General features: G+C 42.3%; 1 protein-coding gene across 1 annotated transcript in view; it reads left to right on the top strand.

Annotated features, from left to right (window-relative positions):
* The window catches only part of ENTREP2 (endosomal transmembrane epsin interactor 2), a 613,337-nt gene that overhangs the window by 519,490 nt on the left and 81,263 nt on the right, over positions 1 to 12,584 (top strand). Inside the window, exon 4 of the mRNA XM_064296181.1 lies at positions 9,015 to 9,149. Within this exon, the coding sequence (XP_064152251.1) occupies positions 9,015 to 9,149 (135 nt within the window). The remainder of the gene's footprint in view (positions 1 to 9,014; positions 9,150 to 12,584) is intronic.

The following is a 12,584-nucleotide window of genomic DNA, read 5'->3' as shown; positions in this document are numbered from 1 at the left end:
ACAGAATCATATAGATTTTAGAGATCAGGCGCTGGTCGGAGATGTCATAGGTGAAAATTCTTTCCCAGTCTGTAGGTGGTCTTTTTACTCTTGTGGTGAAGTCTTTAGATGAGCATAGGTGTTTGATTTTTAGGAGCTCCCAGTTATCGGGTTTCTCTTCATCATTTTTGGTAATATTTTGTATTCTGTTTATGCCTTGTATTAGGGCTCCTAGGGTTGTCCCTATTTTTTCTTCCATGATCTTTATCGTTTTAGTCTTTATGTTTAGGTCTTTTATCCACTTGGAGTTAGTTTTTGTGCATGGTGTAAGGTATGGGTCCTGTTTCATTTTTTTGCAATGGATATCCAGTTATGCCAGCACCATTTGTTAAAAAGGCTATCTTTTCCCCAATTAATTGACACTGGTCCTTTGTCAAATATCAGCTGCTCATACGTGGATGGATCTATGTCTGGGATCTCAATTCTGTTCCATTGGTCTATGTGCCTGTTGTTGTACCAGTACCAGGCTGTTTTGACTACTGTGGCTGTATAATAGGTTCTGAAATCAGGTAAAGTGAGGCCTCCCACTTTCTTCTTCTTTTTCAGTAGTGCTTTGCTTATCCGGGGCTTCTTTCCCTTCCATATGAAATTGGTGATTTGTTTCTCTATCCCCTTAAAATATGACATTGGAATTTGGATCGGAAGTGCATTATATGTATAGATGGCTTTTGGTAGAATAAACATTTTTACTATGTTAAGTCTTCCTATCCATGAGCAAGGTATGTTTTTCCACTTAAGTACGTCCTTTTGAATTTCTTGTAGTAGAGCTTTGTAGTTTTCTTTTACATCCTTGGTAAGATTTATTCCTAAGTATCTTATCTTCTTGGGGGCTACTGTGAATGATATTGATTTGGTTATTTCCTCTTCGGTGTTCTTTTTGTTGATGTAGAGGAATCCAAGTGATTTTTGTATGTTTATTTTATAACCTGAGACTCTGCCAAACTCTTCTATTAGTTTCAGTAGTTTTCTGGAGGATTCCTTAGGGTTTTCTGTGTATATAATCATGTCATCTGCAAATAGTGATAACTTTACTTCTTCCTTGCCAATCCAGATACCTTTTATTTCTTTGTCTAGCCTAATTGCCCTGGCTAGGACTTCCAGCACGATGTTGAATAAGAGCGGTGATAAAGGGCATCCTTGTCTGGTTCCCGTTCTCAAGGGAAATGCTTTCAGGTTCTCTCCATTTAGAGTGATATTGGCTGTTGGCTTTGCATAGATGCCCTTTATTATGTTGAGGAATTTTCCTTCAATTCCTATTTTGGTAAGAGTTTTTATCATAAATGGGTGTTGGACTTTGTCAAATGCCTTTTCTGCATCAATTGATAAGATCATGTGGTTTTTGTCTTTTGTTTTATTTATGTGATGGATTACATTAATGGTTTTTCTGATATTAAACCAGCCTTGCATACCTGGTATAAATCCCACTTGATCATGGCGAATTATTTTTTTGATGTGTTGTTGGATTCTATTGGCTAGAATTTTGTTGAGGATTTTTGCATCTATGTTCATGAGGGATATAGGTCTATAATTTTCTTTTTTTGTAATGTCTTTACCTGGTTTTGGTATCAGGGAGATGGTGGCTTCATAGAATGAGTTTGGTAGTATTCCGTCATTTTCTATGCTTTGGAATACCTTCAGAAGTAGTGGTGTTAACTCTTCTCTGAAAGTTTGGTAGAACTCTGCAGTGAAGCCGTCCGGGCCAGGGCTTTTTTTTGTTGGGAGTTTTTTGATTACCGTTTCAATCTCTTTTTTTGTTATGGGTCTATTTAGTTGTTCTACTTCTGAATGTGTTAGTTTAGGTACGTAGTGTTTTTCCAGGAATTCATCTATTTCTTCTAGGTTTTCAAATTTGTCAGAGTACAATTTTTCATAATAATCTGAAATGATTCTTTTAATTTCATTTGGCTCTGTTGTGATGCGGTCCTTCTCGTTTCTTATTCGGGTTATTTGTTTCCTTTCCTGTATTTCTTTAGTCAGTCTAGCCAATGGTTTATCAATTTTGTTAATTTTTTCAAAGAACCAGCTTTTGGCTTTGTTAATTCTTTCAATTGTTTTTCTGTTCTCTCTTTTTTTAAATTCATTTAGTTCAGCTCTAATTTTTATTATTTGTTTTCTTCTGGTGCCTGATGGATTCTTTTGTAGCTCACTTTCTATTTGTTCAAGTTGTAGGGACAGTTCTCTGATTTGGGCTCTTTCTTCTTTTTGTATGTGTGCATTTATCGATATAAATTGGCCTCTGAGCACTGCTTTTGCTGCGTCCCAGAGGTTTTGATAGGAAGTATTTTCATTCTCGTTGCTTTCTATGAATTTCCTTATTCCCTCCTTGATGTCTTCTATAACCCAGTCTTTTTTCAGGAGGGTATTGTTCATTTTCCAAGTATTTGATTTCTTTTCCCTAGTTTTTCTGTTATTGATTTCTAGTTTTATTGCCTTGTGGTCTGAGAAGATGCTTTGTAATATTTTGATGTTTTGGATTCTGCAAAGGTTTGTTTTATGACCTAATATGTGGTCTATTCTAGAGAATGTTCCATGTGCGCTAGAAAAAAAAGTATACTTTGCAGCTGTTGGGTGGAGAGTTCTATATAAGTCAATGAGGTCAAGTTGGTTGATTGTTGTAATTAGATCTTCCGTGTCTCTATTGAGCTTCTTACTGGATGTCTTGTCCTTCTCCGAAAGTGGTGTGTTGAAGTCGCCTACTATAATTGTGGAGGTATCTATCTCACTTTCCAGTTCTGTTAAAATTTGATTTATGTATCTTGCAGCCCTTTCACTGGGTGCATAAATATTTAATATGGTTATGTCTTCCTGATCAATTGTCCCTTTTATCATTATATAGTGTCCTTCTTTATCCTTTGTGGTGGATTTAAGTCTAAAGTCTATTTTGTCAGAAATTAATATTGCTACTCCTCTTCTTTTTTGCTTATTGTTTGCTTGATATATTTTTTCCATCCTTTGAGTTTTAGTTTGTTTGTGTCTCTAAGTCTAAGGTGTCTCTCTTGTAGGCAGCATATAGATGGATCGTGTTTCTTTATCCAGTCTGTGACTCTCTGTCTCTTTATTGGTGCATTTAGTCCATTTACATTCAGCGTAATTATAGATAAATAAGTTTTTAGTGCTGTTATTTTGATGCCTTTTTATGTGTGTTGTCGACAATTTCATTTTTCCACATACTTTTTTGTGCTGAGGCGTTTTTCTTAGTAAATTGTGAGATCCTCATTTTCATAGTGTTTGACTTTATGTTAGTTGAGTCGTTATGTTTTTCTTGGCTTTTATCTTGAGTTATAGAGTTGTTATACCTTTTCGTGGGTACCATATTATTTACCCCTATTTTTCTAAGTAAAAACCTAACTTGTATTGTTCAATATCGCCTTGTATTACTCTCCATATGGCAGTTCAATGCCTCGTGTATTTAGTCCCTCTTTTTGATTATTGTGATCTTTTACCTATTGACTTCCATGATTCCCTGTTATGTGTATTTTTTTTTTAGTTAATCTTAATTTGTTTGTTTTTGTGATTTCCCTATTTGAGTTGATATCAGGACGTTCTGTTTTGTGACCTGGTGTTGTGCTGATATCTGATATTATTGGTTCTCTGACCAAACAATATCCTTTAGTATTTCTTGTAGCTTTGGTTTGGTTTTTGCAAATTCTCTACAGTTGTGTTTATCTGTAAATATCTTAATTTCGCCTTCATATTTCAGAGAGAGTTTTGCTGGATATATGATCCTTGGCTGGCAGTTTTTCTCCTTCAGTGTTCTGTATATGTCGTCCCATTCCCTTCTTGCCTGCATGGTTTCTGCTGAGTAGTCTGAACTTATTCTTATTGATTCTGCCTTGAAGGAAACCTTTCTTTTCTCCCTGGCTGCTTTTAAAATTTTCTGTTTATCTTTGGTTTTGGTGAGTTTGATGATAATATGTCTTGGTGTTTTTCAATCTTAAATGGGGTTCGATGAGCATCTTGGATAGATATCCTTTCGTCTTTCATGATGTCAGGGAAGTTTTGTGTCAGGAGTTCTTCAACTATTTTCTCTGTGTTTTCTGTCCCCCCTCCCTGTTCTGGGACTCCAATCACCTGCAAGTTATCCTTCTTGATAGAGTCCCGCATGATTCTTAGGGTTTCTTCATTTTTTTTAATTCTTTCATCTGATTTTTTTTCAGTTATGTTGGTGTTGATTCCCTGGTCCTCCAGATGTCCCAGTCTGCATTCTAATTGCTCGAGTCTGCTCCTCTGACTTCCTATTGCGTTGTCTAATTCTGTAATTTTATTGTTAATCTTTTGGATTTCTACATGCTGTCTCTCTATGGATTCTTGCAACTTATTAATTTTTCCACTATGTTCTTGAATAATCTTTTTGAGTTCTTCAACAGTTTTATCGGTGTGTTCCTTGGCTTTTTCTGCAGTTAGCCTAATTTCATTTGTGATATCTTTAAGCATTCTGTAAATTAGTTTTTTATATTCTGTATCTGATAATTCCAGGATTGTATCTTCATTTAGGAAAGGTTTTGATTCTTTTGTTTGGGGGGTTGGAGAAGCTGTCATGGTCTGCTTCTTTAAGTGGTTTGATATGGATTGTTGTCTCTGAGCCATCACTGGGAAACTAGTTTTTCCAGAAAATCTGCTAAAAAAAAATGCAGTCAGATCCCTATCAGAGTTCTCCCTCTGGCTCAGGCTATTCGGATGTTAATGAAGCCGCCTGGGGAGGGTGGGGGAGGGAACAGAGAGATAGGAGAGTAGCTCCTCAGAATATAGCCAGAGTTGCTTGTCTTGCTTGAAATGACTATTATATCTGAGATTCCCGCAGGGCGCGTCGCCTATGTATGCTGGCTGTGTGGAGATTGCCCCCAGGGGGTCTGGCCCGCTGGAGTCACGGTCAGATCCTCCGCTTCCAGCCCCACGCCCAGCGTCAAGGCTCCCCTACTGGGACGGTGCACTCTCAACTCCAAAATCAGTCGCTGCCTCCTGGGGACTTCTCGTCCCTCCAGCCGCGGAGGCGGCACGGCTAGTTGGGCCGCCTCCTGGGGTTAGTTCAGGTGGGTGGAGCAGCTCCCCGTGCTTGTGCCGTGACCGAGTGTCCCGGCTGGGACGCTGTTCTCCCCGCTCCAATACCAGTCTCTGCCTCCCGGGGACTTCTCCTACCGGCTGAATCCCACGCCGCCCGCGTGACCCAACTGGGCCCCCTCCCGGGGTTATTTCAGGGGGGTGGAGCAGCTCTCCGTGTTTATGCCGTACCTGCGTCCAGTCCAAATCCCGGCGGGACAGTTCCCCGGCTGGGACGCTGCTCTCCCCGTTCCAAGATCAGTCACTGCCTCCCGGGGATTTCTCCTACCGGCTGCTGTCCCACGCCGCCCGCGGAACTGGCTGGGCCCCCTCCCAGGGTTAGTTCAGGGGGGTGGAGCAGCTGTCTGTGCTTGTGCCGTACCTGACTGGTACGCTGGCTCCAGGCTCTGGAAACAATCGCTGCTTCCCCGTATTAGTTCGTTCTCTGTCTCTAAATCTGTGTTTGTTGTTCAGGGTTTGTAGATTGTTATGTATGTGATCGATTCACTTGTTTTTCCGTGTCTTTGTTGTAAGAGGGATCCAAGGTAGCGTCTGCCTAGTCCTCCATCTTAGCTCCGCCTGGATTCTTGGTTGTAATTTTTATGGACGCAGATCACCAGACCTTTTTTTGCAGCAGTGCTGGGTGGGTTCAAACAGCTAACCTTTAGGTGAATAGAAAAAAACACTAAACTCGTTGCCGTTGAGTCGATTCCGGCTCATAGCAACCCCTCAGGACAAAGTAGAACTGCCCCATAGAGTTTCCAAGGAGCGCCTGGTGGATTCAAACAGACAGCCTTTTGGTTAACAGCTGTAGCACTTAACCACTGTGCCATCAGGGTTTCCTTAGGTGAATAGTCCAGTGCAAATTGTTTGCACCCTCCAGGCCCCTCTGGGGAAGTGAAAGGTAAGAGGGAAAAGCACTTTTAAAAACCAATAGCAAAAATTGCAATGGCATATATAATTTTGAAATGTATGTATGTAGCCATATATGTGTATACCAAAACCAAACTAGTTGCCGTCAAGTCGATTCTGACTCATGGCGACCCTATAGGACAGAGTAGACCTGCCCCTTAGGGTTTCCAAGGCTGTTATCTTTATGGAAGCAGAGTGTCACATCTTTCTCCTGTGGAGCAGCTGACATTTTGGTTAGCAGCTGAGCTCTTAACTACTGCTCCACCAGGGATCCTCTTATATGTGTGTGTGTGTATGCATCTATGTGACTGTACACATGTATTCATATATATAATAAAGTACAAAGGGGCACAGTTACAGATACTTCTTAGACGTAACCAAACATCTGGGGGGATTGGATTTCTGGGTTTGAAGGATTAGGATCATAGTCTCATGGGACAGCTTGATCAATTGGTATAATAAAGTTTATGAAGTTTATGTTCTACATCCTAGTTTGGTGAGTAATGTATAGGGTCTTAAAAGCTTGTGAGTGGCCATCTGAGATAGGACTATTTGTCTCTACTCATCTGAAGCAAAACAGAAAGAAGGAAACCAAAGACTCAGAGAAGTAACTAGTCTACAGGACAAATAGCCTGTGTGAACCATGGCCTCATCTATCCTGAGTCCAGAAGAACTAGATGGTGCCTGGCTACCACTATCGACCATTCTAATCAGGGCCACAATAGATGGACCCTGATAGAATTTGAGAAGAACATGGAACAGAATCTCAAATTCCTAAAAACAAACAAAAACAAAACAAAAAACAGACCTACTGGACTAGTTGACACTGGAGGACTCCCTAAGACTATTGTCCTGATATATTCTTGAAACGTTGAACCAAAACCAACCCCTGAGGTCACCTTGTAGCTAAATAACAAATTGGCTCAAAAAATAATGAATCTCACCGTAAGTACTGTGATTCTTAAAAAAAAAAAAAAAATCACCTATACGAGACCAAATGGTCAACAATTACTTTAAAACAAAGATGAGAATGTAATGGGTCAGGGAAACTAGATCAACGGAAATGGGACAACCAGAACAGAAATAATTAGAATGTTTGTTCACGCATCGTGGGGAATGTAACCAATGACACTGATCAATCTGTATAGAAATTGTTGAATGGGAACCTTAACTACTGTGTAAAGCTTCATCAAAAACACTTTTTTTTTTTTTCTTAATTGCAGATACAGATAACAGTAGGAAACCCTGGTGGCGTAGTGGTTAACTGCTACTGCTGCTAACCAAAAGGCTGTCAGTTTGAATCCACCAGGTGCTCCTTGGAAACTCTACGGGGCAGTTCTACTCTGTCCTACAGATAATACTAGGGAGAATGAAAGAGCCCATAGAAAAATGTAAAAGGAATTGTATGTATGTGTTGCTCACTCCCGTACAGTTCAGGCCAATGCAAAAAATACGTAGATAAAGGGGTGTCTTCCTCAAACATGATCAAAGTGTGTCTCACCTGCATGGGGGTCCCCAGGCTTTCCACGTCAGGCAAGCACCCCGGTAAAGAGAGCCAGTTCCTCAGGTGAAAACCTGCCTGTTGCTCAGCTCTGATCTGCTGCGTTACCCCACCGCCAGTATTAGGGGTGATGGACGTGTTGATCCATGAAGGCTTTCTAGCATCACCCTTGGAGATAGTTGACTTCATGAAAGATCATTTGTCACAGTTATAAGTGATCAATTAAAAAACAAACAAACCCTGTTGCCATCGAGTCTATTTTGACTCACAGTGACCTGTAGGACAGAGTAGAAATGCCCCATAGGGTTTCCAAGGAGCAGCTGGTAGATTCGAACTGCTGACATTTTGGTTAGCAGCTGTAGCACTTACCCACTGTGCAACCAGGGCCCCAAAATGGTCACTAATTGTATGAAAAAAAAACAACTGCACATTGAGTTAGCTGGTGTAAAATATTTATTATTATTGAAAAGTAGAGCATCTACTGGGCTAAGGAAAATCATTCGTTTCATGTTATGTGCCATTTTGAATAAAATTATAGTAGATTTTACTGAGTTCCTTTTTTTCCGTAATTTTATGTTTAGACTTTATTTTTTAAATCTCAGAAAAGTCTTCCCAGCACTAATAACTCTGTTCTCTTCCCTATACTGAGAGTTTCTTCATCTCTCCACCAAGATGCTTGAATTGCATTTTTTTTCTCTCTGTGCCATTTTTGGAGCCCTCGTGGCGCAGTGGTTAAGAGCTCGGGCTGCTTACCAAAAGATCGACAGTTCAAATTCACCAGCCACTTCTTGGAAACCCTATGGGGCAGTTCTACTGTCCTATATAGGGTCGCTATAAGTTGGAATCAACTTGACGGCAATGGATTTGGTTTGGGGTTTATGCCATTTTTATTTGCTCAGCATTTATTGGGTATCCACAACTCACGAGGATTGTGACTATTGTGATGATAAGACATGGGGTTGTCCTCAGGGGGCCCCCAGGACAGGCAGGGACACAAACAACTGCAGCTTGGTAAGATGGGTCTCTAGTAGAGCGAGGGGTAGGAGTGGCCTGGCCAGAGGAGAAGCAAGCAGCTCTGACAGGAAAACCAGGCAAGGCTTGAAGGAGGAGTTGGAGTTGGGTCTTGAGGGATGAGTAGGAGTTCGATAGGCCCAGCAGTGAGACCGGAAGTTTCTGATGGAGGCCCAGAGCTCTGACCACTGAGCTCCATGCGAAAGTCAATCGGAGCGAGTTTCAGTTTTACTTATTCTATCTCCTTCTGTTATTCATCTGTAATCTTCTGTAATTTGTAGCTTAAAAAAAAAAAATGGGTTTCTTAAAATTTCTTTTTTATTAATTGTTTTTAGAGTAGGAATTTAAAATAGTTCCTAATCGTGTTTTTCATAGCGCCTGTCAATAGAGAAAGTTTGGTTTTACTACTGAAAGATGAACGAGCCGTTGGTGCGCGTTCTTAGTCGGGTAGCGCGCGGGTCCCCACAGGGGCAGAATGCCGTTCTAATTGTGAGATCTGTGTTCCTCTGTCCAGATTAAGTTTGACAGCGTCGAGGTGTGCGTCTGCTGTGAAATGCAGCATCAGTCATCCGGCTGCAGCAACCTCGGGGAGACGCTGAAGCTGAACCCGCTGCAGGAGGACTGCAACGCCGTGCGGCTGACGTTGAAGGTGCGGCCTCGGGCCCTGCGGGCCCTTGCACCCCATCCCCTGCGCGCAGGCGTGCTAGGGGCAGTCACTAGGACGCGCATGCTCCTTTCCGCCACTCAGTCATCTGGGTAGGTTCAAGGCCAGAGGGAGTGTCTTTCCGGCGAGCAATTCAAAGGATAATAGATTTTCATTTGGGAGTCGTTGCTTTCTCGACTCGTTTTACATTTTTACCACTTCATTTTCCTGCCTCTGACATTTGTCGATGTGACCCATTCTGCTGCTCTGATCCTTTTTGCTGTTATGCCATCAGGGAACAGAGGGCTGTTTATTTTGTTATTTTAAAAGATATTTGGAGAAAGAAATTTTATAATCTCCCATGGCAATTGGTTCTAGTGCATAGCATCTGATTCTTTGAAAATGATATGGAAAAATTATTCATATTGTTTCTTTTTGTTCCTACAAGTGTATTTGTTTCCTGAAAATTAAAATTGGCTGCTTAAAAGGTACATAAGCCGGGAACCCACCTCTCCCCTTTTCCCTGAATGAAACTGCACTGAAACTTTTCAGAAAGATGTCGTCATGGTCAAAGGAACCCTTGGTTGGTGGCCCATGTAAATTGTTTTACAGATGTAGGGAACTGGAGGCACCATAGCATGCCACCCCTGCATCTGGGCAAAAGGAGGAGGGTGTTGCTCTCTGGAATGGCGGCGTGTGAGTAGTCACCCATGGGCGTCAGCTGAGGCCAGTCTGGTCGTGTCCTGGCAAGAAGGACCACTGGTCTGGGTGAGCTTCCGGTTTCTCTGGTCCACCTGAAAACTGGCAGACAAGAGAGGATGCCCAGATACAGAGGATGTACCAGTCAACACGGGGAGTGGGCCCAGCCCCCTGGCCCTGCCTTTCTCCTTGAGGAAAGGTCAAAGTGCAGCGGTCCCAGCAGCCCCCAGAGTGACCAATCCAGCGGGGCCCGAGGACCCAGCACTACAGCACTGAGGGCCTGTCCTGTTACAGTTGGAGGCATTTCTTACTGTTCCACATCACTTACAACCACAGTTTATGTCCCATGATGTCATCGGGACTGCTCAGGACTCAGTGCCAAAGGCTTTCTGTGGCCTCTCACAGCCCTCTTTGGATGGGAGGTAGGTATCCATTGCTCACTCTTATAGCTCCCTCTGACAACTCCCAAGGATGCCACCTCATCAACCTGGGCAGGTTTTCTTTCTATATTTGAAAAATATGATGCAATAATAACTCTAACTCGTGGTGACCCCATGTGTGTCAGAGTGGAGCTGTGCTCCATAGTGTTTCCAATGGGTGATTTTCAGAAGTAGACTACCAGTTCTTTCTTCTGAGGTGCTAATGGGTGGATTGAAACCAGCAGCCTTTCAGTTAACCTTTTGTGCCACCCAGGGACTCCAACAAAGTCAGAGGGAATTATAATTACAGTTCAATCACCCATCCCCTTGAACCAAACCAAACAAACAAACCCACTGCTGTCAATTCTGACTCCTAGTGACCCTACAGCACAGAGTAGAAGCGCCCAGTAGGGTTTCCAAGGAGCGCCTGGTGGATTCGAACTGCCAACCTTTTGGCTAGCAGCTGTAGCTCCTAACTGCCACACCACCAGGGTTTTCCCCCATTGAACAGCTGACAAATGAATCCCCTGGGGGCAACTTTCAGGCCTGGAGGCTGCTGGAATGTGAGTCACCTCCCACTGGTCCATGGATGGGTTGGGGGTCTTTGGCCTGTGCCCCTAAGGCAGGCTTTGGAGTTCTCCTTGACACCTTCACTGAGCAGAACAGTCCCAGGACCTGTCTTCATAAACCTCCAGACCTGAGAGGTGACTATGGCTTGGAAGGCAATGATGGTGTTGGGCTGGGTGTTGGAACAATGCCTCCCCTAAGAACGCAGGTCACTGTACGAGTACTCTGACAAGAAAATCACTGGGTTTGGGATGGCTAAAATGGAATGGAAGTGAAGCACATTGGAGTCAAGAAGTTCAAGTCAAGGCTAGGGAGCTATACGGGGTGGCCCATCCCCATAGATTTCACATCAAATTGCCTGGGATGATGGTAAGAGTTCACCGCAGAAGAAAGACTCCAACCAACTTCTTAATGAGCTTGTAAGAAACCCATAGGAAGTAGAAGTAGGGACTGTCACAGCTGATGGCATGGGGCCCAGGATTTCTGGCTGAGGTCTGGAAGTGGCAGCAGTGACTTCAGGTGTTAGGAGAATGAGCAGGCTGCCCCCTAAGGCCTTGCAAAGGGAGTAGTGGCCTTGTGGGGAGCTGAGTTCATCTGAGATCCAGAGGGAAAGGGACTCTTGGAACTAAGCACCCCTTTACTCATGTCTTCCAACTTTGTTCTTATTTTGGTTTGTTTTGTTAAAGCAAAGTCGTTTGGCCTATCCTAGTTCTTTTGCATTTCCATTTAAATTTTAGCACATGCTTGTCAATATCTATGGAAATACTGATAAGATTTTGATTGAGTTTGTGTCGAACCTATAGATCAATTTGAAGATAATTGATGTTTTAATGGTACATCTCTCAATTTATTTAGGTTTTCTTTAATTTCATCAGTGTTTCGTTTTATTTTTCATCAGTGTTTTGTAGTTTTCACCATATAGCTTTTCACGTATTTCATTAAGATGTTAAAAGTATTTCATATTTTGGGGGTTATTTTAATGGTGCTTTTACATTTTTTAATTTTCTATTGTTTATTGCTAGTATATAGAAATTTGATATTTGTTTACTCATCTTGAATCCTACAATCTTGCTAAACTCATTTGTCAGTTCTAGTAGCTCTTCGAAGATTCTTTTGAATTTCTGCGTAGACAGCCCTGCTACCTCAGCTGTCTGATGGGTCCAACTGAAGCTGTGAATTTTCAGAGTGTCCAGTGTTTTGTTTTTGTCATAATGGTGGGGGAGATGTTCTTTTCGGTTTTCTACATCCCAAGCAGAACCTGCAATTCATTAACCATAATAAAGTATGTATTTTTTTGACCTGGGCATAGAATTCTTAACAGACACGTCCCTTTTTTTCCCTAAGGATTTATAGATGGTGTGCTCCTCTCTTTGGGCACTGAATATTGCTACAGGGAAAATCTTCAAGTCAGCCACAAATTTTCTCCCTTGTAGGTGTTTGGTGTCATTAATGTGGTTTAAAAATATTTCTAGCTCTTCAGCTTCCCCTTACTACGTGGTAAGGTTGTACTTCCTAGGCCCTTTGTTGTGGCTTAGGGCTGTGTGAGCAGAAATTACACTTATCATTTCCAAGACGGAGCATGCAACCGTGGTATGAGCTTCTCCAGAGCTCTCTTTCCCTCTGGCCCAATGATTGGTAGACTGTAGATGGTGGCTGCACCACCAGCCTGGGCGACCCAATAAGCTGAGCCCCCTGCAGCTCACCCATGCTGTACACGTAGCATGAGCGAGAAATAAACGTCCACTGTTTTAATCCC

This window comes from Loxodonta africana, chromosome 13, assembly GCF_030014295.1.
Source record: "Loxodonta africana isolate mLoxAfr1 chromosome 13, mLoxAfr1.hap2, whole genome shotgun sequence".
In the NCBI taxonomy this organism is placed as follows: Eukaryota; Metazoa; Chordata; class Mammalia; order Proboscidea; family Elephantidae; genus Loxodonta; species Loxodonta africana.
Note: the sequence above shows the minus strand (reverse complement) of the source record. Positions and strands in the feature narration are given on the sequence as shown.